This window comes from Mustela putorius, unplaced genomic scaffold, assembly GCF_011764305.1.
Source record: "Mustela putorius furo isolate JIRA1106 unplaced genomic scaffold, ASM1176430v1.1 tig00003909_pilon_pilon_pilon, whole genome shotgun sequence".
Taxonomy (NCBI): domain Eukaryota; kingdom Metazoa; phylum Chordata; class Mammalia; order Carnivora; family Mustelidae; genus Mustela; species Mustela putorius.
In genome coordinates, this window is record NW_025422057.1 from 16,955,869 (window position 1) to 16,982,500 (window position 26,632).

At 45.9% G+C, this 26,632-nt stretch overlaps 1 protein-coding gene across 45 annotated transcripts in view; it reads right to left on the bottom strand.

Annotated features, from left to right (window-relative positions):
* TCF7L2 (transcription factor 7 like 2) overlaps positions 1–26,632 on the bottom strand; it is a 196,775-nt gene that overhangs the window by 18,523 nt on the left and 151,620 nt on the right. For 35 of the 45 annotated variants that reach the window (XM_045068562.1, XM_045068563.1, XM_045068559.1 and 32 more), the window contains 3 exons: positions 7,285–7,417; positions 5,015–5,117; positions 2,927–3,013 (listed from right to left, as the gene is read on the bottom strand). In XM_045068562.1, coding sequence (XP_044924497.1) covers positions 2,927–3,013; positions 5,015–5,117; positions 7,285–7,417 — 323 coding nt within the window. Of the gene's footprint in view, positions 1–2,926; positions 3,014–5,014; positions 5,118–7,284; positions 7,418–17,995; positions 18,444–26,632 lie in introns of those variants that run through there. The other 10 variants (XM_045068560.1, XM_045068550.1, XM_045068557.1 and 7 more) reach the window with 2 other exon arrangements.

The following is a 26,632-nucleotide window of genomic DNA, read 5'->3' on the forward strand; positions in this document are numbered from 1 at the left end:
TTAGGTTTGTCATTATTCTCTCATTTTCCCCCTTGCACTGGTAACATTTCATCTCTTCCTGCCTTATTTTTTGTGAGCCACGGTGCACCCACATTATGGTTTATACATGATCTCGCTCCCTTTGAAGCCGGCAGATTTCAGAGCCCGCTCTCGTCAGGAGAAGAGCCTTGCACCAATTTAGCAGGCTGAGGGCCCGGAGCTCCAACATCTCAATCTAAAGGGGGTCACAGGGTGGCACAAGTGAGTGTCAGCAAGAGCTGTTTAATTGCCAATCTAGGCTTCTCCATGGTGTTTAAAGTATAATGACCCATCACTTAATTCTGAGAAGTCCTGGCCCCGGCTGCTGAATAGAATGAATATCAAAGGGTGTTCTGGAACAGGGCAAGCTGCCTACATTTCCTATAACTGCCATAAGTATAATAGCCCCATACTTCTGTCGCCCCATTACCACAATAATGTATTTAATTTGCTGTATACGCTTTTTAACTAGCTACCTTTCATAAGGCCTACCTGGGGAATCGGCGGCCTCCCCCAGCACCCTGAGCCCCTAACCTTTCCTCCCACTGTTCCCTTCCTTTCCACCACCCCTTTGCCCACCTCTAAATCATCGGCTAACCTCCTAATGATAATTCAATCGATAAGCTTAACCCCAATCCCTATCCGACAATTCCTTCACTGCTTTTAACCTCTCAAAGGCACCAAATAAACAAACATGAACAACAATCAGGGGTATGATAAATGCTGGTTTGCAGGGAAGACGAGCTGCGGGATTAGGAGCTGCTCTCCGAAGCAGCTCTCGTCCCGGAGACTCCCAATTCGTTCCCATGCTTTGCAAGGTGGTGGTGACATTAGTTAATGAACGTAACCTTCGTCTTTTCACTGGAGAAGAGGATGCAAAGGCATTTTCCCGCGTAACCCATATCGGTATGGATTTTGAAACCGAGATCCTTTACCCCATGTAGGGACTGGATCTTTAAAATTTTGGGATCTCTACGGTATAATTACAAATGGGAGGTACACCACAGCCTGATTTTCTTCATGAATGGGATTCTTACTCTTTCCCCCACCAGCATTACTGTTTTGTAAGCAGGAAAAAGGGTTGCCTTGTCCTATCTCTCCAACCCTCCCTCTGGTCTTGGGTTCCCATATAGACCATGGAGGTTGGGGGTAGATGCTAGGGACAGCATCCTTGCCATGTAATGCATGCTGATTTAATTATGGGCCATCATCAAAATGGATTACTTGTTGTAGCCCATCAGGAAAGTCTAAACCTCCACCGATTTAATTAACTTGACTGAAAATCAGATGAACAGAAAGTAAAACTATCATTAGGAGCGATTAGTGACTACTTTAGCCTACTGCTGCCAACCAGTTTGTAAATAAACTAGCACTCATTGAAAAATTAGCCAGAATTAATTAGAGGGAGGAAAAGGAGAACAGGGGATTAGAAAGATCCAGGTACACACAAGTGGGTGTATCTGTGTGTGCATATTACACACATATTTATGTGCTTAGAGATATATGAACGCATATGCACACACCACTTTTTTTTTTTTTTAAAGGAAGAAGTCACCATTTTTATCCAAATAAACACAGCAAAATATTTCATACGAAGTAGAAGTCAGTGTGGAGCTTGTGACCCAAAATATTTAAATTAGAAAGTTGAAGATCCTCCCCTATTAAGGAAAGTAAACATCATTCTGTCCTTTGTCTGGGTGTAGGAATTCTTTGCGGGCTACTTGATGGGTTATTTTCAAATTCCTGTTCTGCACACATGATTTTTTTTTTTTTTTTAAGCTTTCCAAGACTTAGAGCTACATAGGCCAGTGTGGTAGTCACCAGCCACACGTGGCTTTTGAGTACTTGAAATGTGGCCAGTCCAAATTGAGATGTACTGTTAAGTGTAAAATACATACCAGATTAAAAAAAAAAACAAAGTACAAAACAGAATGTAAAATCTCATTGACGGTTGCTTTACAGTGCTAAATGTCAAAATGAGAATATTTTGACAATAGGTTGAACGAAACAGTTCCTTAAAAAGAATTTCACCTGGGTTTCCCTCCTTGATATTGAACCTCTTTAAAACTGTGGCTAATAAACAACTTAAAATTCCACATGGGGCTCCCTCCCCCTGCTTTTTAAAAGATTTTATTTATTTGACAGAGAGAGACACGGCGAGAGAGGGAACACAAGCAGGAGGAGCGAGAGAGGGAGAAGCAGGCTTCCTGCCGAGCAGGGAGGGGGCTCCCCTTCTAATTCTTTGGGTTAGTACTACTTTCCAGAGGTGTGTGTTGGGACATGGGTGTCCCTTCTTGTTGACAGTAAAGAATCTAATTTTGAAAAGACCATACCCTTCCTCAAACTCTCCTTTACGTAGTATTTTTTTTTTTTTAAGAGAGAGATCACAAGTAGGCAGAGAGGCAAGCAGAGAGAGAGAGGGAAGCAGGCTCCCTGCTGAGCAGAGAGCGGGGCTCGATCCCAAGACCCTGAGATCATGACCCGAGCCGAAGGCAGCAGCTTAACCCACTGAGCCACCCAGGCGCCCCTCCTTTACATAGTATTAAAATGACTTCCACCCTTTCTGTTCTTACCCAGTATAGGGCAACAGAGAAGCAACATTTTAAAAAGTTCTGTATGTCCTAACTACTTTTTCCCACCTTAAGTCTTTAAAAAAAAAAAAAAAAAAAAAAATACTGCTCAATACATCGATACCCAGTTCAACCTCAAAACTTTGACATCACCTATCTTAGAAGTTCAGGTTAATTTTTTTAGTGTTTTCTAGGAGTAAAGCCCAATGCCCTATTGGTCTTAGACCATTAGGATAACTTGAAGAAGCGGCCGCTGGATGGCCTGGAAACCATCTAGAGCACTTCCTGAGAAGTCCCCCATGGTTGACTTGGTTGGAGGCCCCCGTTTTGGAACTCACCTGGACATGGAAGCGTTGACAGTCAGAGCTGTGGGGTAGGGGTGACGGAATCCTCCTGTCGTGATTGGGTACACTGGCTGACCTTGCCTAAAAAAGAGGGGGGTACAAAGTAAGAGAGTGCAAACAAGGGTGGGGGTGGGGAAAAGAAAAAGAAGAAAAAGGGAAAGTTCTCTCTGCACAGTAAGCTTTATTCTCATTTGATCAGAACAAAAATCTTGGGGATTGTACAGGAAGGATCAAAGGGAAGAAACACAGAACAATTTGAATGCCATAAATCTGATAGGAATGGCTAATTAAATTTTATAACCTCTGCTTATGTCAATAGAGACCCTCTCCCCAAGCTGAAACTAGGTGTTTTGTTGTAATAATTAAAGGCGAAGTCTCGCTTGCTTTAATGGAGCCATCACACTAATTGAGGGCTACACATCCAAAGGAAAACAATAATGAATGTAAATTTATACCAAAATAAAGTGCAGTGAATCAAAGGACTTCAGTTACGCTTTGGGCCTCTTTCGGTATTTAGATCTCGGTGAGAAAACATTAAATTAACAGAGCTTAATTTGTAGCCTTTTGTCAAATTAACAAGTGTTGACAAGAGTTACCGGGGGGAGAGTCCCCAAGAAGAATTGTGGGTAACCAATAGACAATCACACCTCATTACAATAATTAAAAAATACAGCAACATGCAAAATAGCATCCTCATGAAAGACACACAACTTTTTCTGACAGAGGGTTGTCTGAGTTGGCTATTCCTTTTTATCTAGCCTTCAAATATCTGCCCATCAGCTGAACAGGGCAAGGGATGACAGAGAACGAATCCAGGAATATGGCCCCATTTTCTGAGGAAGGAATGGGATACAAGCTCACGTCCGTGTCTACCCTCCCCCAACAAAATGAAGGAGAAAAAAAATCAACAGAAAGTACACCCACGGTCAGTATTTTGTACAGCTACTTCAGACTCCATGCTGTTTTTCACAGAACAGGATAGAGTGTGTTCCACGAGAGAAACACTGGGCAAACTATTCCAGACTGTATCTTCTCTAAGGCTACAACAGGGGGGGTCTTCCCCAAAACCCAAACTTCGGAGTTTAACCCAGGACATATTTCTGTTAAGACAACAAATTGTCCTTGTTTTTTAGAGTAGCGATCACGGATACACATGGAGAAATACATACACAAGAATGCAATCACAAAACAGATATTACATGCACACACACACACACACACACACACACACACTCTTGCGCGTGGTATGCTTCTGCAGTAAAGGCCTTTCTACTCTGGCTCGGAAATACATATTTTTCAAGTCGTCTTAAGGAAGGTTAATGGATGGTACTATAAAAGCAAGACTGGGTGAAAGGAAGATAAATAGTAAAAGACGATTTGATGCCCTGCGCTCTGCCAGTAACCTTGGCTGACACTCCGTTAGACTCTGTGTGCTACAGGAGGGATTTCCAAAGCCCCACCCCCGCCCCTCACAATCAGGTGAACCAAGAATCTCAGAGAGATGCTGGCTGCATACTGTCTGTCCCAACAGGCACCCTTTCCACTCTTGTTGCCAGCCTTGGGAGCAATGGTCAGGATGCGGCGAGGGGTCAGGGGCTTCTGGGGAAACCCCGCCCACTCTCACCCTGTTTCAAAATGACATCAGGCCTGTTGCCACTCCCGTGCTGCCTCAAACCAACAACAGGCCTCCAGGCTGGGCTGCCACCAGCAGAAGAGCCATGACCGGCTTTCTCTGACAGAAGCCCTGAGCGCCTCTGCCATTCCCGAAGTATCTGAAGGACACCCTTGTTCACAGAGAGAAACCCAGAGTCTTTGGGGACTGTGGGTTCAGAATGCTAAGTATCAACAACGTTTCTCCTACATGGCCCATCCGAAGGGCTACTGACTCGCCAGCTTCCCCACGGGGCACCTGGTGGAGCATCTTCCCCAAGCACCCCCTGCCACCCTCCCCCACCAACCCTGTCTTCCGAAACTCACACACATGCACACACACGCACGCATGTGCACACACACGCACAGGATAAATAATAAGCATGCCCATGTAAGAAACAAAAAGGGAATTAAAAAAATGGAACTCCTTACTGTGGTACTAACCATCCTAGCGGATGGGGGATTTGTCCTACGGTGCCAGGCGATAGCGGGTAGTACGGAGATATATCTGGAGGGTGTGGAGGCCGTGGGATTCCTGGGAGAAGAAGCAGCATTTCGGTTACAAAGGAGGAGAGAAGGACAGAGAAACTGGCAAGGGATGGCAACAGGGGAAGGAGGATAGAGACTTCTCTTCTACGAGCAGAGCTAGCGTGAGATTCTTTCCATGATTGTGGTCGTTGAGAGTTGCGGGTAGGTTTTGTTCATCACCTCTCCCTGCTCTACCTTGACAAAGGGGTTTATCTCCTTCTAGATGGATGGGTACACGGGGTAGACGCAGACCCCGAAAATACTGTCTTGGGTATTTCTGCCTTATGGGATCAGTGTGATTACTGAGATTAAAGAAAAATCTGAAGGGTTTGGCACATAGTAGGTGATCGAGTCATGTAAATGCTCTTTGCCCTCCCAACTTGGCCTCTACTCCTTTTAATTCTAATGCACCAGGGTCCCCTCTTCTAAGTTTCTAACAATGCCTTTCCAGTTATGGCTTTTGGAAGGGTGACTCTTGCCTTCTTTCAAAAAAGGCAGCTCTTCTAGAATGTCTCCACCTCAGCTGAGAGGAGGAACTGTGGCAGAAACTCACCAGGAGCCATGGCCTCTTCTCCAGGGTAGGATCTGAATTGAGCAGACCAGCGGACTCAGGTCTAGAACCTATTTCTCTGGAGGCAGCCATCTAGGAGAACCAGCCCTAGCCGCTGACCAGGTAGACATGACACAAGACACAGCTGAGCACATCCTAAAGGCCCAAGTGACTGCACACTTACTCCACAGGCTCCTGCCCTCAATCCTGAGCAAAGCAAGAGTGCTGGAAGCAATTCTGACACAGAGGGACTGATCTAAGCAGCTGAACTGGGAAGAAAATGAACAATACTACAGAATTAACGCAGTACTGGAGGTAATGAGCTGCGTGTCTGCGGATGAAAACTATTCCATTTTTTTTAATTCATTCAGGAAGCTTTTAATCTGTAAGTTAAGTCTCCCTGGGTGACATTTTCATGCAGACATGGCTTTCTCTCTATTACAAAAACCAAACAGATTAGCTGGTCTTGGACCCTACACCAAGCCATTTGCACACTTGAAAGAATGTTCGCAGAGGAAAAGTAAACAGTCTGCAGACGTTAATCATATGTTTTACGATAACCATTTAAAAGCTATTCCCTGTACTACCATTATTTAAATGAGACGTTGATGCTGCCATTCACTCGCAGAGCCTGAGGCCGGCTGGCGGCCTCCTCCAGCCATCCAAGCACCAGGCTGGGTCCCCCACGAGCACAAAGGGGGCTCAGAGGCTGGTGAAAACCAGCTAATGTGTAGTTTCATTCAGAGGCAGCGAAGTCTGCACGAACAGGCAATCTACCTCAGCTCGACACCAAACAATCCCGTCTGACAAAGTGACACGGGGTAGCCATTTACATCCATCCTTCTAATGAACTAGCTGGTTGGAGAAACCCCGGGCAGTGTACCAGCCGGCCTGGCCTGGCCTCAGCTCTTCTCCCAAGACCATCCCACTAGGGAGCTGCGGCCGGTTGCTGGTTGTTGGAGGAGGTCACAAGGAAGCCTGCCTTCTCTTCCCCTCTTTGAGGAAAAAGCAGTTGATGAGCACATGGGATGGAAGGGAGGGTAAAGGGGCAATGCTGAAGGGTGACGGGACACCTTCCACCTGAGACCCTACGGGCTGTTCCACGATGAACCTGGTTTTCACATCTGTATAATGGGCTTGGTGATACTGCAGAAGAGGAGCCCAAATAAATCAGCCACGACGATGCGGGACCCAGTGACGGTTGCACCACACCGTCATCATCAAGGGACTAGAGTCCCTCAGCTGCTAAATGAACCAGGGCTTTGGGGGGCCATGCTGGTGGGGTTCCTCTATTCCCAAGTTGCTGAGAAGGAGACCATGAGATACCTACTCCTCGTGGACGCCTACGAGAAGCTACTCCTGAAAAACAGTGTGGGATTCATAGCCAGCCCTTCCAGTGGGTATGCGGAGCTCTAGAAAGATCATTGGTGCTCCACATGGGCTTCTTCTAAGGACGGGGGAAGCTACTCCCTCACCGGGCTCTGGCCTCCCCGAAGTACTTTCTTCTCAACACCCAGGAGAGGAACAGGAGCCCCTCCACAGTGCCCACAGCCCGTCCCAAATTCCAGCAGGTCAGGCGGCCCCAGACCCAGCACATGCGCTTGGCACCGAACGCTCGGCCTACCTGTTTTGGGGTCAACGTCAGCGGGTAAGTGTGGAGGTGGGTTTCCCGGGGTGAAGTGCTCATTGCTGTACGTGATGAGCGGCGTGAGAGGGTGAACATGGTGAGGGTGCTGCACGACCGGCACTTTGTTCGACTGTGGGAGGGAAAGAAACAGAGAAGGACACCATGAGCCTGGCTCCCAGCAGCCTGAGACTTCCCAACACAGGCCCCAGGTGCTCCTGGGGCCACGCCCTCCCGCCCACCGGGATTCTGGAAGATGCGCTCAATCCCGCCCACAACCCTGGCCCTGATCCATGTATTAAAAGTAACAGGTATTTGTAAAGCCTGCTCTCTGGGTGGGCACGCTTCCCCGTTTTTACCTCCCTACGGAGCCTAGCTGTAAAAAGTGCCTCCTCCACCACCCCATCACAGACCCTGACTCTGCACTTTCCCAGCCGTCAGATAAATCTGACGCGGGGACTTAATTGACTGGGGGCTGTGGGGTGGTCTCTGACCCCAGAGCCCCAGTGGAGGGATGTTCAGGAGGCAAGCAGGCTTCCTAGGGAACAGGCTAGGAACACCTTCCCTTACAAGAAACTAGGCAGGGCCCAAGTCCCACCCACACAGCCTCCCTAACCACCACCTCCCGCTCCTAAGGGCTCCCTGCCCCGGGAACCAGCCAGCCTGCTACAGTCCTTTACAGATAGCACGGATGAAAAGCTCCAATCCTGGTCTGGTTGGGAGTGTGAACTTTACCAGAAAACCCTAGACAGCCAGGCAAGCACCTGCATATTTTATGCAGATTACAGCAGCCCTGATTCATTAGGAATTTCATTAGCAAGTCATGGGGGAATGCTAATAAATTAACTGGATGATGATAAATTGGGCTAATAAAAGAGGTGCCGTCTAGAAACGGGCAGTTCCAGCAAACAAAGTACAAGCATTTTTATGTTCAGGAAGGGTGGATAGGTAGAAGGAGCAGGGGGGAAAAGAAAAAGAAAATAAGCATTTTAAAGATTTTTTTAGTTGCCATGACCAGACCTTCCCAAATTCTTGTCCCCTTCTCCACCCCTGCTCCCACTATCAGCCTGCCCCACCCCCTCCACTATGCTGTGCTGTAACTTAGACCAGCAAGACCACAAAAGAAAAATGAAGCTGAAACAAGCGAACTACTGGGCCATTTACTGAGAGTAATCCAATTGCAAAAAAACCCTATTCCCCATAGAGGATTTTCACTAAAATCCTACAACAGGGACATTTAACCAGATTAGGTACCAGCGAAGATAAAGAGGCCAGTATTAGATGATGAATGGATTAGAGTCAAGTTTCATTTCAGAACGTGTCTTCATTTCCTTTTATTACTTTTAGGAAGGCACAACTTGCATTAACATCAAGGAAAAGGAATTGCATTACAAGGAAAGAAGTGAGGTTTCAGTGCTGCCCACTAGTGCCTCTCGAGTTCAGGGACCACGGAGCACTTAGTTTGCTTTGCGTTTTTCTTCTTGTCCTTTTTTTTTTTTTTTTTTTAATGAACAAGGAAGGGGTATAATATGCAAAGAGTATTTCTCACCCCAGTTAATTGTGTGGAAGGCATCTCTAAAGGGGGCTTCGAACTTGCATGAGCATGTTCGGAACGTAAAGTATGGACTTCCTCCTCCATATGCTCCAGAAATGACCACAGAGAAAGAAGTCAACACTTGCAACAGCCTGGTTTAACGATTCTCATAAACAACTGGACGCTTCCAGAGGGGCAAGCTAGTGGCCCAAAGAGCCTCATGTTGTGAACTACCAGTTTGCAATCAAAGCACCGAAATGCAAAGGCCCAAAGCAGAGGGAGATTTGGTCACACGTCCTTAGCAGCCCTAAAGGTCTGGACAAGGCCAAAGCCAGCAGAGTGAGGGGCTACTGCCTCAAGGCCATGGCCAACTGAAAAGTAGCCAACAACTGAACTCTTAAGGCACGCTGGGATGGAGAGGGGAAAGAGAAGGAGAGGAGGGAGAGGAAGTCAGAAGAGCGAAGACCACCAGGAGGAAAGGAAGACGACTACTGCCAACTTCCAGACGTTTCTTTTGTTTGGTTGGAAAGATACACACCTGCTGAAATGTAAGAAGGCAGACCAGTTCCAGAGTAAGGGTGGAAAGACTATGCGATGAGTAGGAAGAACCACAGATAACCCAAAGCAGGGCTGGCTGTCACTTAGAGGCCAAAGGGCTTCTGAGAAACAGGACCACCAGAAACAATGGAAGGAAGCAAAGGATGGGGATCGAAGGGCCGCCAGTGGGCAGCGGAGCCTAGAACTCTCCGCTCCAGCTGGTCTCTAGGAAATCTCTCAGCAGGAACCTGATTCAGTGGCATCCTGAGTCAGCCTGTTGAGTTCCAGAGATGGTAGCTCTCTCTTCAGCCATGACGCATGACCCCCAGACCAGAGGACCACTTGGGCACAGACAAGTACAAAGGGTAAGAGGCCCGGGTCCTAACAAGAATCACAGATCCCAGAGTTCTCAAGAAAATCCTTAGCACTGAACCTACCACATGGTAAACACAGGAATGGTGGCTTATTATTCTTGGTATTTATTATTTTATCATTAGGGAGAAGTTGCCTGATGGCGTAGTTCTGTCTATGGCTCAGACGCACAGATTCCACGGCTGCTTTCCAAGCAGGACTAACAGGAAATGCAGGGAAAACCTTTGTCTACTTGTCTAGCAAAGGATGAAGATAGACTCTGCACAAGAGTGGTGCTCACAGGGGGGAGGATTTAAAAGTTAATTTTCCCTCTTCCTCTTAGAAACATGGAAGAAGCTCACTCTGACCAAAGTTGGACACCATCACCTTCACATTGTTTTGCACAATATGGTTTTTTTCCAGTCCAGTGAGACTCTAAAACACGGGAGGGGGTGGATTCAAGTTGCCCACGATCTTGTATCTTCTGATCATGACTGTGTGCCAGGTAGGTCCCTAGGAAACTACAGGTCTCACCAGGTTGACCAGTTCCCAAGCAAGCAAGGGGAAGGGATGCAGTCAACCCGGCCGAGTCCAGGGTCCAGTCATGATTCCCATACGGCCTGCCTGTTCCTGCGCTACTACTGGGCACATGGGAGGGTGTTCTTCATGAAAATGCCCCATCTCTCCAGCCCAAGGACCCCACAGTCCTTTCTTTCTATGTCACATTATGTCCATGCTGGAGTCATGTATATACCTTTCTTGATTCCACTGTAGCTAGACTCCTTAAGGACAAAGACTGTGTCTTCTAGAACCTTCCATCCCCTGTCATGCCCAGCTTGTGTCAGTGGTGAGACTCAAGCTGCTGAAGAGCCACTGAATTGCAACTGCAGTCACGAGAGGAAGAGATCACAGTCTCACAGATTCGTTCACCAACATGGAGTCGCTCCGAATCATAGAACAAAGCTGGACAGACCTTCAGAAACCAGCTAGTCCTATCTTTATCAGTACAGTACCTTTAAAAATGGTTTACGAGCCCCTGGCATAGACAGTGACCAAGAGTGAAAGCTGTGATGCAAGGAAGACCCAGACTGAAATTTTACTTCACTCGTCTAGCTGTACAACCTGTCTCAGGAGCTTCGTCCTGTCTCTGCAAACTCTAGATGCGATGGGGGTCAACCTCAGAGCATCACTGTGAAAATTTAGGCTCAAGCCTATAAAATGCTCAATAGTGGGCCTGGCACTGAGCTACACATGCAAAGAAGCTCTGAAAAATACTGTCCAAAGAGTTCTAATGAGGAGTACAAAATGGAGGTACAGTTGGCCACCCCTCTAATCAAAGTCCCAGAAAGGAAATGCATCCACAGATGGCACGCACTCCTTAATTCAAAGGCAAGACATTTATTATAGGGCAAGAGTGTGTGGCACTTTTTCGGCCACCCTTCCACAAGCGCATACTTCTTCTTAAAAGTGTGATATTTAACTGACAAATTTTTTCATCTCTTTTGAGGAAAAAACCATCATTTTATCATGCTAACAAATACAAAAGCCTACAGAAGAACTGAATAGCTAGAGATAACCAAAGGCCTTCCAAAATCAGGATGAGGGCCTTGGAGCAGGAGTTCATATAAGTGAAACACCAACCAAACCAAATAGGAAACGTCCCTTAGGCTTTCCCCTTCCCTACAATCAGTGCCCACTTCTTTAAGGGGGTCCTTAAGGATTGTGTCCAAACTGTTACTGCCCTAAGAGATTCAACAGTGAAAAGTATCATTCCTGGGGGAAAGACTCAGACAACCTTCCAGAAATCATCTAGGGAATCCAAGTGAAAACGATAATCCATGCCGGTGGGATAAACAGCTGGAAACAGGCCTCTCTCCCCATTTTATCTTCTTATAGACAAGAGTCCACTATTTAAGGCAAACTACTGCAACATGGAACCAAGAACCTTTGAGGCAACCACCTTATCTAAATATTAAGTAGGTCTTCAAAACTGCCTAGGGTGTGCAACATCATTACCTCTAGTGATAGCTGACTAACATTCAAGGTCGGGGTGGTGGCGGTCCCCGAGATTTGCATGGAGAGCCTAGTTACTCGTATCTAACCCTTTAGGAACAGGCTGAAAAGCAGGAATCTCCGAGCCACAAAAACAACGAGAGTGACTAAAACATTCCACGTAAAATCCAGGAGTCACCCTACAGTTGCCCACACACACCCACGCCATCAGCACCTGGCACTCCCCCCTGGAGCCCCCTCAAACCTTTCGTCTGATGAGCTGAGGGAGAACAGGACAGAGGAGCACTGTCCAGGTGCTGTTCCTGGAGCTCTCCCATCAACCCCAGCACAGCTCACCACTGCTACCACTGAGTGCAGCCTTCCCACTGCACCTGGCTTAGCGTTGCGCATGACATACTTTATTAAATCCTCACAACACACCTATGAAGTCGCTGGCATTTCTTATTAGTTCCACACAGCAGGCGTTGCAGATCACAGGCCTTGGGGAGGTGGTGTTTCCAGGTTTTCCTGCTCACCTGCCCGTGGTGTCCGCAGAGCCTGATGCTGGGGTGGGGTTCACTGCCATGCTGGTGTAGTGAGCTGCACCCTCTGAGCTTAGCCGGGGCCAACCTTCCCCACTGGACAAAAAGGCTTCAGGACTCACAAAGGGATCTGTTCCTCACTCTCCCACCCACCAGTCCCTGGAACCTAGACCAGTTTTAGCAAACAGCACCCCCTTGCTGTCCCCCTAGACCTCAAGTTAGGAGTAGCTCAGGGCTCCTGCCTCATTGAGAACAGCCCATGCCACAGGCCACCAGGTATTTTTAGCAGGGGATTTTATAATGTGTGGCTGATTTGGAGAGGCGGGGGATAAAGTCATTTTACTGGGATGCCCCTCAAACAGAGAGAAACGAGCAGTATCAGGGTCCAGCAGGGTTCTGGTAATAGAAACACAATGCACGCCGTCAGTTCAGCTGACAAGAAACTAAAGAAAAAGTCGGCTCAAAAACCTTGAACCAATTAAACGAAGTAAAAGGGAAGAAAAATCCTCATCGGACTGTAAATCAGAGCTTTCTATTTTCTACCTGGAGAAATAGCTTCTACGCAGAGCGAAGTCTTCCCCAGTTCTGGTCATTATGCTCTATGGGTTTTGAGCACTGAAGAGTTAAATGGTGAAAAAAAAGGGGAGGGGTCCTTTACCAGCTCTCAAAACGCACAAAGCCTTACCACCCCAAGTATTCATCCAACTACAGTGGGGTAGTTGGGAGGGGGCGCCCTGGTGGCTGACCTCTGACCCCTGGAGAACCCTTAACCAACAACGTTCTGCAGCTTGGCCGTGCCACCCTCATTGCCAAGTGCGCACAGCCCCATCCAAGCGCAGCTTGTGATTTGGAACCTGGCAAATGGAAGATTGATTCAGGCACTTCTCGGTCTCCCTGCTACCCCTCCTCTCGCCCCGACCCTCAACCTTCCGTAACTGTGGGGAACCCAAAGGGAATGAAAGCTTGCCATTCACCTCGCAACCTATTAATCAGCAGACGCTGAAAACAAATAGAGCCATTGCAGGGCCGGCCCCTCCGCCGGCCCTCCTCTTCAATACTCCCCTATTGCTCTCCTTTTCTGCAGAAGAAAAATGGGGCCAGAAAGTGCCTTGAGGAGCCCAGCACAATAAAACAAAAGCAGCACAGAGAAGCATTTGTCAGCCTTCTCCCCTCCCCAGGGAGGACACAGGAGGTCTTCGTGGTCTTGGGCTCCCCAGCCCTCCCCGGAGGCTGAAATCAGCCTCAGGAAGGGACACTGTTCATTCGGAGTTTACATTTAAAAATGGGTTTAAAAGGGCGCCTGGGTGGCTCAGTGGATTAAAGCCTCTGCCTTCAGCTCAGGTCATGATCCCAGGGTCCTGGGATCGAGCCCCACGTCGGGTTTTCTGCTCAGCGGAGATCCTGCTTCCTCTCTTTCTCTGCCTGCCTCTCTGCCTACTTGTGATCTCTGTCAAATAAATGAATAAAATCTTCCAAAAAAAAAAAAAATGGGTTTAGAGCTCCATGCGTTCCACCGGATGCCACTGACTATGGCTTCGCCAAGGCCAATGGCGACTAGCGAAACGTGAATGATGTCGCACGTCACTGGAGGCAGGGAGCACCGCTGGAGAGGAGGGGGTGGAGATGGAGGAGGGGCCGCTCCTCACTCATCAACAACCCTCAGTGACTCAACTAGTCTGATTTTTTCAGGCGATGGGCCAGGGAGTGGTGGAATGGTCGGCAAAGGTAGCCTTCCTGTCTCGATAGCCCATTCCCCGGATGAGCACCTGCTGCAGCTGCCGGAATGACGTCAGGAGACGCACATGGCAGCCTGGCTCTGGCCCGCATGGGTGGGCCCACGCCGACTCACCCCGTGAACATCCTGCGGTCACGGCTCGCCAAGCTCCTGCACACACACAGTGGAAGGGCGGCCAGATGGGCTCCTGCAAACATTTCCCTCTGCCCCTCTCCCCCGGCTCTGGAAGCCCAGGCAGAGCGGCGTCCAGAGCCCACTGGCGGCGGAAGGCCGCTGCTCCCAAAGGGCCTGCTCCCAGCCAAAGGCACACAGTTTCCCTGGACAAGACTTACATTAATGGCAAGAGCACCACCTCTGAAAATAACAAGGAAGAGAGAAGGCTTCACAGGGTTCAAGTTTTGCTGGGAGAAATGAGATGGTTAAGCAAAAGGAGGTGGGCCTGGGAATCGCAGAAAAGAAAGCCCCACCTTCCAACACCAGCACACAGTCTGCCTCACCGGGCCTGCTGCTGGGGATGCCCGGCCCACCCACAAGGCTGCCAAGTGACAGCTTCTGGAACCCGAGGGAGCCTGACACTCAGGGCACTGCTTGCTTCTTTGGTAAACTCTCGATGGCCGGATCCCTCCCCCAACCCCAGAAACAAATCCATTTAGACAGCAAGACGAAGAGAGACTCTCCTTGCTTTCTCCAAAATTCTGCCGACTCATAGTTTCTCATATACTCACACAAGCACTGAAATTCTTTGTGCAGGGAAATGACTGAACAGGGCAGGCAGGGAGAGAATAAATGTGCACTCAATTTTCATCCAAATTCTCTAACACACAAGCATATACGTAGAACTAACTCAAACCATCCCAAGCCCTTGGTCTCCCCCAAACGCCCTCCACGTCCCTCCCATAATATAACAAACCAGCTGGTTACACACCAAACAGATCGCCAAGCACTCGGGGTCTAGGGGGCCAAATCCTGCTCTTAATGACCTTTTCTTAATCCCCCAAAAGGAGGGGAGGGAGGGTCTGGGAGTGGGGCTGGAGGTGTCAGAGTGGGGGCGTGGGCACACAGAGGGGAACATTTTAACCTGGAAAAGAAAGACGTGCTCCAGCTGTTTGGCTCTGTGAGAGCCGCAGCCCAGGGCCGACCCAGCAAAGCTGTGCTTTCACAGGCTCTTGAACAATTACTTCCAGTTAAGTTCATTAAACATAATTTATTTCCACTCATTCTCATTTATTTCCCAATAAAAAGAAAGCATCCCATTGTGCTTCCCCCAACTAACCTTTAAAGCACTTGCAAGCTTAAGTCTTGGCCCGCCCGGTCCAGGCTGGCCCCTGACCAGTGAATTCCCAGGGTTTTCTTCCTGCCTGTGTCCCTCCAGGAACATGCTACAGCGTGGCGGAGGTCAGGGAGGGGGTGAAGCAGGCACGACAGGGTCCTCTGACTGTCCTAATCCTCCACCGGGCCTCAGAGATGAAGAACGAACCACTTCACCCCTAAGTAATTTCCCGGTAGTGTGCAACCTCCACCCTCCCGCAAGGTGTTTCCCTACTACTTGCATATTAAATGATTAGTGCTAGCATAATCAATCTTATTGAGTGTCCCATGTTTGCAGGGAATGTTTGGGAGTTGGGTAAGAGGGTACAGCTGTTTCTAGGAGAGCAGATTTTCAAAACAGAGCCAGGAATAAAACTAACCTATTCCAAATGAAGAAATCCAAAAGCTCAAATTCAAAACAACTTAAAAAAATAATAATGATGATTTCCAGGCTACCCCTCCCCCCAAACCCCAATAACCCCGAATCCAGGGATTCCTGAATATAATGGAAAGGAAATCACCAATTTTGATTTAGAGTAAATTTTAAGTACATAATGGTTATTACATCCTGGGGATTTCAAGAAAGTAGTGAACAAAACCTGATACCACCCTTCTAATTTATTTACAATGACCAGCTGTACAAAAATGTCTTTTGTTTTTCTAATATACCCTGTGCCTAACTTTCGAATCTAGACAGTATTGTATTTGAATTCATGCCTGCTGCATGGAGTCTGGTAAGTGCTCTTTGAAACAGCTGTTTCCTTCAGAGAGCAGGTGAATTTCTCCCTAGAAAAGAACGGGTACCCCGAGAGGAGGGATGAACGTCTTCCTGTGGCCCAAGAGACAGAAATGCCCTGAAACCTTGGATTCCGCAGGAATTTAGCAATGACAGATGTAGAGGCAGTGTTGCACTGCTCTGTTCTTGGTTGCCCTGTTAGTGTCCCAAACATGGGCATCCTTTAAAGGACATCCACAGTCTCCACAAATGAAACACGTGAAAAGGACGCAACCCCCTATCAAAGCAAGCTGACAAGTTGGAAGTTTAATGTAACTAGGGAATGGCCCAGGCAAAGTCCAATTTAAAAAAAAAAAACTTCAAATGTGCGCAGAAGTATGTAATCTGGAGGGCATGGCATGAGATTTCATCACATTCCAAAATGTTGCAGAAGGAAAGAATTCCATTACATAGCTCAGCCGGGCCCCCCACCAACCCCAAACCACAAAAGGGAGGTTTCCCTAAGAATATAAGGCTGCAGGCTCTGTTGCTTCCAAAAAATGCCGACGCAGCAGCCTGTTGTGACAATACAAAGATCATAATATCTGTATCACTGGAGTCGGGAATTCACCCTTTCAAACAACTCCCTTCTCATGAGACATCAAGAATGGAGGGTTAGCGGCCACCAAAGGAGTGGGACTGCTATTAAGTAACCCAAGTAATTTGAGTAAACAAAAGCTCTGGAACCTTTCAGGAATCTCGGAAAGGGAGGCCAGGCTGGGCTGGGAAATTTACGGCAACGCATCTTAGACACGTGCAGTGCCAGCTTGCACTGTCTTTCCCCACGATTCTAGACAGTTCACACAATCGTAGACTGAACTAGAAAAGTTGCACACAACCAGAAAGGAAAACCAAGCCATACGTCAGTCATTGCTTCATGCTCGACTAGAGAAATGCTGACCACTTCGTGTTTTAATACGATTTATAGGATTTAATTCCCAATTTTGAAAACATAGGGACTTTTACAGTCTGTTGTATATTTCATTTTTTCATCCCCCTCCCCAAAGTCAGACCTAAATGCTGATGGACCACTGCAAAGGCTTCTGTGTTTGGCCACTCCACAACAAAAGATAGTAGTGGAAGTAATCATAGGAATCGCCTCCAAATTCGACACTGCCCTGACAGCTGTGGCAAAGGATCTGACCCTATGGTTGAACAGAGTTAGAGTGTAACCTAAGCCCCAAACTGGAGTTGCAAAAGGACCCTCTTCCTGATCATTAACACCACAATGGGCAGTCATGGGTCTCCTACTCAGGTTTCTGAGAAACACGGTCTCTTGTTTAAGTTTTTGAAAATACAGATGCCATGGGCAAGACAGTAGCCCTAAAAGGCCAGCATCTAAATTTGGAAAGGGAAAATAAATACAACTAAAGACACAGCAACAGAAAGTTATCATTAAATACGAAACAAAGACAGACAGTTTCCACAAGCCCTGTTCCCTAGCAGAGCCTGAAGTCTCCAACCCTGAAAGCACGCAGCTCCTCTCTGAGGCAACGTCATTCTCCCTTCCCTTCCTTCCAGCGGAGCCTGCCCTGGCGGGTGAAGGGGAAAAATTGATTTGGTAAAAGAAATCCTCGACCCCACCATCCTTTTCCGGATCCCCAGCTTCTTGGAACTTGGGGAGCCGGCTCTGCAGGCTCTGCCTGGCTAGACAGCTTAAGGACTATGATGAAAGTCAAGCTTTCTCTCCTCCTCATCTTTTTTTTTTTTTTTTTAACCCTTTCTCCCCAACTCCCCAAAACACTGCTATGGAAAGTACATCGGGGAAGGGCACAGCTTGAGTTGACCATTTATTTTTGGTTTTGTTTTTCCCCTTCCCAGGGTCTGAATTTAAAAAAAAAAAAAAAAGGCACAGAGGTTTAATGGTCAAGACCATAGCAAGGACATGAACACACACACACACACACACACACACACACACACACCCCACTACTCACCCAGCAATTCAAATTGAGGTGCCAACCGCCCAACTGCTGGAAAAGAGAGAGCCCGGAGGCCACTGTGCCTCCCTTCCCACTCAAATCTTCCATCCCCACTAAAATTGCATCCCTAGGGTACATAATAGCTTTCTCTTCTTTCTCTCCACCTCACAAAAACTTTCTCTGTACCTTCAAGATGGGCCTGGGCCGGCTGTTTCCTCCTCCCTGACTGCTTTTCTCACTTTTCTTCTTCCTCCCGGGTTCCCCTCCCTTTATGCTTTTCACTTAAAGAGCTGGAAAAAAGCATCTTAAAAAAGATAGAGCAGGATCCAAATTTCTGCCCTGGTTTACTCAAAATGCCCAGAGTTCTCACTCACAGTTACCCATCCTTGTTTTGTTAATGCGTTCCCTTCCACACGCACCATCCCTCAAAAACCAAAACAGAAAAAAATTAATAAACAAAAGCAAAAAGAAACCTGATAATCTAGTTCAACTGGTGGCAGATTGATTTTTTTTTTTAATTTCTTAATTAGAAAACAAAACAAAACAAAACCACCTCCTTCTAGTTTCTAATCTTCAGCACTACAAAATCCGTGAAGGAAGGGGCAAGGCCCATGTTCCCCAGGCAGCTGAGGGCACCTAAGCGAAAGTCCCCCTCCCTCACCCGTTACCTTGGGCAGCAGGGACAGCGCTACCGCTAAGAGTAGCTAAGAAATTACGGTCAGCCATGAGGGAAAATGATCAACCGAGTGCAGTAGGCAGGCACTTTATCTGCAAGATTGTCAAATCCCTCAAAACAAATTTCTTCGAGAGAGGGCTGCATTGCGAGAGGAGGAGGGAGGGGGAAAGTATATTTTCTTGTCACAGTGACACGGGAGTGACACTTGGTAGGGCCTTGTCTGCCAAACACGCACACACACCCTCTTTTCCTTCTAGAGTAAAAGACTGTGCTGGAAAGATTTTCAACTGACCTCTCTGGGAGCAGAAGAACGTAAGCTTCCTGTGTTTCCTGGCATTCTAGCAGCCATACCGCTAACTTGCTTTTTGACTGTTGAGTTTTGTGAGCTTTCCCCAGAATGAGAGAGACAGAGAGACAGACAGAGACGGACAGAGAGAAAAGAGAAGGCAAAGGAATGCAAAAGACTAGCCCTAAATCCCACAAGCCCGACTTACTTTTCCTGGGGCTCTCATAGGATCCAGGGCCGGGTACATTGGTGTGGGTTTAATTTAATTGGAGTTGAGAGACTCAGACATCACAGGCCTGAAATCGTCCTCTTTTACATGAAGGAGGGGAGTGATGGAGGGTGGCTGCTCCAGGAGGGGTTAGAGACAGAAGAAACTTGCAGAGGACCAAAAGAGCCTTTCCGGTCCTCTCCCACCCCAAGTGTGAAATAATTTCACCCTGTTCAAAAGCAAACACACAACTCCGATTTGCATGCAGGTAAGAAAACGCCCCTGTTGCCACATGGGATCCTGGATCTGTCTTGCTTGAAGCAAGACCAGTGGCAAAGATTTGGTTTCTTCTGGCGGCAGGACACCTAACATTGAGGAGATGTTTTTAATTTACTGACCCGACTGCCCAGCTGTTTATAGGACTCTTTTCATGAGGCTGGTCTTTAATACACCAGACGAGTTAATAACCCTCATTCCTCTCTCCCCTACTTCCCTCCCCCACCCCCCGCAAACAAACAAAAACAAAGCCTAGAAGGGCTTAAAGATAACAAAAAAGTGAGAATTCTTAATTTTCTTCTTTTCTTCTTTTTAAAAATACTGCTCTGTGGCCCCTCTTTCTAGACTTATCCGGCCTTCCTGTGTAAGTGTCAGGCACCAATCTTTAAGGTCCTTAGTACCAAAACAAAACCCTGCCATTTCCCTTTACATGGAGGTAACAAAAGCAATGAGCTTCCAGTTTGACAAGTAAAAAGCCCCAACCACACAGTTCCTAATTGCCTCCCCTCCCTCTATTCAAGGGACCACCACACTCGGCAGCTGCCTTTGTCACACATGCAATTTCTTAAGTAAACTGCAAGTTTCCCTCCCCGCTGATGGACAGCTCCCAATCATTCAGCAACAATAACTTATAAAGTGCAGCAAACAGGATGGGCAACTTTGAGTCGGTATTTTCTGGCTTTCTCAAAAGACAAGGAAAATGGAAACAGCAAGATGAGCCAACACATTCCAGACAGACCTCCTCCTCCTCCTTAAAAAGAACAGGGAAATCTGGTGAATTTCTTCAAACTCACTCCTCCTAAGGAAACTGCTTCCGGATATCTGCTGCCCCATCGCCCTATCCCGAGTCCGTCCCCAGCGTGACCCAAGGTGTTAGAAGAATATTTTCAGGAAAAAAAAAAAAGAAAAAAATTACAAGGTGTAGGATACCGAAAAGTTCTACGGGATTTTTTTTTTTTTTTTTTTTAAGAAACTTCCCCAAACGAAGAGCAAACAAACAAAAATGAGCGAGAGCTTCCTTTCCTTTCAGCATAAAATCACAATCAAGTGGAGGAGAAATAAAGTCAGGAGCGGGACAGACCGCTCATTCATGCCCCACCGTCCCCAACCACAGCAGCAGCAGCAGCAGCAGCAAAAGTTCTGGTGCTCTGTTTTAAATAAAGAAGTTTGAGACGGGCGGAAGGGGAATTGGGTCTTGCACAAATGTATAACGAAAAGTAGAAAAATGCGGACCCTCTACGAAAATACTTGGGATAAGGAGGAAGGAGGGGAGCCAGGAGGGTGGAGCGTCTGTGACTTTAACTTGGTGGGCGAAAAGAAACGAACCCTCCGCTCCGAATAGTCACTACCGAGTTCAACAATAATGCTAAAGCAGGTCTGCACGGTCGCGAGCTAAAAGTTCGGAGTCCTTTTCTCTTTTTCGTTTCTGTTTTTGTTTTTTGCTTTTTTTTTTTAAAGAGCGTTAAGGGGAAAGGGGGAAAAAGGAGCCCTACTCCATCGGGCACCTTACCAGTCAAGGGACATCAATCTTAAAAGTTATTGCAAAGTGACAGCGAACCAGGGGAAGGCTGAGACCAGGAGCATGCAAGGCAATGGACAGGCAGGGGCGCGGCAGGGCGGCGCGCGTGGGGATGCAGCGGGCCGGCCGCCGCCCGCCGCCCGCCCCGCGCCCCGCCGCCCGCCCGTCCGCCCGCGCCGGCCGCTTACCATCTAGAGCGGGTTGCGGGGCTCTCCTTCCCGCCGCCGGCTCGCGGGCATGCTGCCGCGCGCCCCGATGGCCGCCGAGGGCCCGCGCCGGCCGCAGGCTCCACTGGAGGGCAGCACCCGCCCTGCAGCCGCGCTGCGCGCCCGCAGCACAGGGGAGCAGCACACAGCAGCCGCGCCGGCAGACAGGATGCTCACGCACAGTTCCATTCACAGAATTATCTCGCTTGGTAGGGAAGGGCGCAATAACTGGGATCTCCCCCGATTCCACAACAATCCATCCCCCCCAAAAAAGGGAGGGGGTGTTCAAAAAAAAAAAAAAAGGCAGGGCTTTCTTACTCCTTTTTTTTTTCCTCCCCCCAACCCGGCATTCAATCAAAAGAACAAAGCCTGATATTTTGTTTGCCAACTTGGCAAACATAAAGGCAATTTCAATAGTCCAAAGAAGTTCACCTAAGTTGGCGAAAGTAATGCTCTGCAGTTTTCCAGTGAAATTAAGCTTTAATAGCTATCTGATGCCACTCAGAGAAGGAAAGGGGGGGAAACTGGCTGAATTTAGATAAAGTTAGAGGACCACTTCACTCCGAAGTTTTCTGCCTGCTGAAAGTATCCTCAAAATTCTTGACAACATCCAGAGCTTAATTATCTTGCTGAATTTTTTTTTTTTTTTGGTGGGGGTAAATACAAAAGCCAAAATAGACCATTAAAAACACCAATATGTAAAGGAATTCAGAACAATTTACTGTATAACATTTTTCATGACTAACTTTAAAAAAAAAAAAAAAAACTACCGAAACTTGTGGATGTGTTCCTTTAAAGCAAATGCTCCTAACACATATTAAACCACCGCTGCGCGTCTTCTAAGCATAGTAGGAAAAAATGACTATTGATCTTCAAATAGCGATAATTGAAAAGATCAAAAAGATTAAACAAAATCAAGAATGTGCTGACTTACCATGCTATGCTTTTTTGTTGCAACTTTGTAGAAATTTCACTCAAAGAAACTGCATCAGAGGTGTCAAATTTTTTAGCGGACTGTGATCGTATTATTTCCGCAGCCCTGCCTTCCAATGCTTCAGAACTTTTTTCCCTTTCTCTTTTTTGTTTGTGGTACCTAGCTTTTTGCTATAGACTTTAAAAGCCTTCAGCTCAGCAAACCAGCACAAATTATCTTGCCACCTTGCGCAGCTCTGATGCTTTGGCCGCTAACTTTGGAAGGCCCTTTACTACTGCATCAAAATTAGCATTGTCAAAGCAGTTAATGAATATTAATATTGTATTTGTCATTGGAGCCGGCCCGTTGCTGAACTCCGAGTCATCCATCAGGGACAAGATTAAGAACACAATTATTTCTGACTGACAGGGACCAAATCTGCTAGAATTTTTTTTTTTTTAAACAATTCGGGGGGAAAAAAACCCACAATATCATCATCTTAAGGTATCTCCCAAGAGACTGGGAACCAGATTAATACGCTTTTAATGAAGTAGAGATCATTATGTATGAAGGGGAAAAAAAAAAAGATGTACTATTCAAGCTATTTAGTTATGGTGGCGGCTAGAAATTTAAAAAAAAAAATGCAGACGGCATATCTTTTTCGACAGCTGTCCAGATTTTATTCATACTGTTCTAAAGAAAAAGACGACTTTTTTTTCCCTGAAATCTTTTCCTTTAAAAAAAAAAAAAAAAAAAAAGAACAGAGAACAAGCGATTCGTCCCATCTGGGATAATTTTCCATGTCTTCACTTTTACTGTAGCAGCCCAAGAAAGACAGCACGGTAAATAATTCCTACACAAATTTGACAAGAAACACCTTCATCAGCTCGGCTCCTTCCACCTCTATTCCCCAGATTCCAAGCACTGTCTCTCTCACTTTATTCAGGATGAACCATTACATTTACAGAAACTCTTACATTCCCTTTTGCAGTGACATCTTTCTGTAATAAACACGCAGGAAACAACACAACTCCACGAAAGCCTGCTCACACACACTGCATATCTGGAATCACCATTACAAAGAGAGGACCCATGACACTCCTAAGAAACCAAGATTATCTAATTTGTGATGCCGCAAAGTTGACACGGAAGTTTCGCCAGCAATTAAACTAACAGAAGCCTCAGGAACTGAACCATCAACCCAGTAGCAGAAAAATGTCTTCCAAGATTATGAAAACAGAACTTTCTCTACAACATAGGCAAAAGACTAAGGAAAAGGAATTAAGTTCAAAAACTTGCAGCTTACCTGGCATAACCAAATTATTTGAATTCACCAAAATCATTTCAACATCTATATGTCACGCCAAGTTATATCATGTATAACTATATTAGACACAAATACACACATGGAGCTACATGGCGATTTCCTAGACGTTTTAGCAAGCGCGTGCTTCATTGGCTTGCTCCATATAAATTGTCTTCGAGATGGTATTTCCACCCCCTTTTCATATTTTAAATGTGGTAAAAAGGGGAGAACTAAAAGGGATAAAATGACAGATGTGATGGTTAATCTTACCCAATGAATCGTGGGGGTCTAGGTAAAGCCGTAATGGCCACTGAGCTAATCTACAACACCCACTGACCACCCCACTGGCCTTCTAATACCATTATCAACCCTTAGATGAACATTCTAAATTAGAGTTTTGTTCGAAAAGGGTGTGAATCTGACCTTCGATGCTGGGAAGCTGGTGCTGTACATACAGATGGTAAAGTTCTTATTAAAAAAAAATTTTTTTTAAGGTTTCTTCTTTCTCGCGATTTGCATCTTTGAACTCTGGATCTTTACACCCTCCCCTTGCACACACACACACACCCTCCCCAAATTCCCTCCTGTAATAGCCACTGATGTCATCTCTACCACACACCCCACAATGTTTACGCTCATTCCGTAAAAAGGACCTAAGCAAAACCACTGAAAACAAACAAACAGAAAACCCCCAACATTCACACAAACATTCCCCCTTGGCCCAACTTTTCTTATTTCAATTTACCAGCACCTTTACCTATTGGTTTCTTTATGCCCAACAGACCTTTGGAATATATAATAAAAATGTATCATATACAAATGGGGAGACATGAGGCAAAAATCTTTTAAGGGATTGGAGAAACAGTACAGGAAGAAAGAATCCATGTGTTTGCACGCACATCAAGTTATGCTATTAAGAAGGGAAGAAATTTGAGGCTAAGACTTCTCCTGAAGAGGTCATTTTTAAAATTTTTTAAGTAGATCAAAATGGACTTGTACCAAATAATTACTACCTAGATATTATTCACTTAAGGAGCTATTTCCAATGCTACTTTAAAAAAAAAAAAAAAAAAATCAGTATAACCCCCCCCCCATGATGCAAACAAATGTTCAAAACTCCCTTCAAAAACCACAAACATATTTCGTAACTTTTTTTCACCCCACATCACCCCAGAAAATCTACTGTGGTCCTTATGCAGATCCCTTTTTATTTCAGAAAGGTGTGTGCATGCGTTTCTCTTGTCATATGTTTATTATCTATACCAAACAGACATATGGGGCACACAGACGTCTGTATCCAACTGAAGGGTTTTCAACGTGAACTAGCTTCCAAATAACCCATGATGTCTAAATTCAGTATACCTTGCTTTATTAATCCACAGCTTGCCCACTCCTGACCAGAGCCTGTGTTTTCAGGGTCACAGATATACCCATAATCTGCATCATTGTGCGCTCTGTACCAGAGTTGGTAATAGGCAGCTTTCTCTGCCTCTCTCTCGGCTTCCCCAGCACGACCGCATCAGCACTAGTATCAAATTAACTCTCCGACTTTGAAACTTATTGATCTGCTATTAAGACACCAGTGAACTTGACGAAATGAGTGCTGTAGGTGCAGTCAGGACTTCAAAGTCTAGCACAGCCACATAAAGCAAGCGCCTTTGATCCTAACTCGGATCTACTGAGGGTTTAAAGCCCAGCTCTCCCTAAGCTGCCCTTCACTCTCGTCATGTCTGATGTCTTACCAACTAGTGACTTGATAATGTTAATAATGCAAATTTTACAAATGATTTTTACAATGGCAAAATTAATTATACGAATTGATGCTTCTTTCAATAGGGGTTTCTGCATTTCTCTCCCAAAAACCCAACAATCGGAACAATTGTGGTGGCGAAGACGGGCTACAGGGCCAGGTAATTCTGGACAACATTTTACTGTCTTCTTTCTCCTTTCCATTTTGTCCTTAAAACTAAAATAATTAAGTAGAAATTCAGTTAAAAATCTGAGTAACTTTTATTCTACAATTCTCTTCTCCTAGTAAATATCTACTAGGGAACAGAAGTAGCCTCCTTTCTATATACAAGGTTTCTACGTTTTTATCATGAGTCAGTACAAAATCCTTATCTTTGTGTAGGATTTCTTCCTGATAGGTTACCAAAAACCCAGGGTAAAGTTATAGGCTTTCATGCCCTCTGTTACTTTGTTTTCAATTAGGAATTATCTCAAACTGTACAGAGTCAAGAATCAGAATGTACCAGACAGCTTCTCTGACATGAGAATTTTAAATACATTCTCTCTCAATCTAGTGAAGCAAAACTTTTAACCTACCAATTTTTTTAAATCACCAAAGAATATGTCTTTAAGCACACAGTAATTTTACAAATTCCTTCAGTAAATATTTCAAATCATTCATATTAAAAAAGACATTTCAGATTTGAATTCTCTCTAAAAAGAAAGGTAAACTGTGATGATTCTCAGTTTCACTGAGAAGTCTGGTCTTAAAGAATATGAAAAGTTATTACATTCTAGGTTTAAAAAAAAACAAAAACAAAACAAACAAAAACAACCCACATATATGACCAGAACAGCAATATTTAAGCAGAATTGCATCTTGATACCTCAGTGAAGAATCAGTATCTGAGAACAAATCCTTTGCCAAGAGGTTACTCTCTGTATGTTGATTTTGGACAGAAGAAATGTCAATAGTTCAGAGGAAAATACACTCTACTAATAGAAGCTTTATGTGTTCCTTTTGATTTGCACTGTTATGTAATGTTTGTGGTACTGCTGTTCTGAATCCATTCATATAGGAAGAAACTAAGGAGTTACAATGGGTATGTTTTACTTAATCAACATTACAATGTGTTTTCCCCATTCCAGACGTCAGGGCTGCCCCAACCCCAAAATAACAAAACATAACGTAAGTTAAAAAGGACCATAATTTGAACACTTGTCTGCATTCTAGTGAGTGTGTGTTCCAATTAGTTTGTTTTCCAATTTGATTGAAATCATAAAATTTAAGTAGTAGTAACTTTGTGTTAGTGTTTTCCCTCCTCCCACCCCCCCCAATGTTGATACTCACTTAACCTACTTGCAATTCTAAAGAAGTCAACACTTGATTGTGACAACGTTCAAAAGAATTTCCTCTGCCACTAGCACAGTAAAAAAACTTTCACCAATTAGTGCAGGAAAAAAGGAGGGAAAAGCCACAGTGCTGGCGCTCAAAGAGCCAGGCCTTGCGGCAAATCTGTCATGTCGAGAGGAT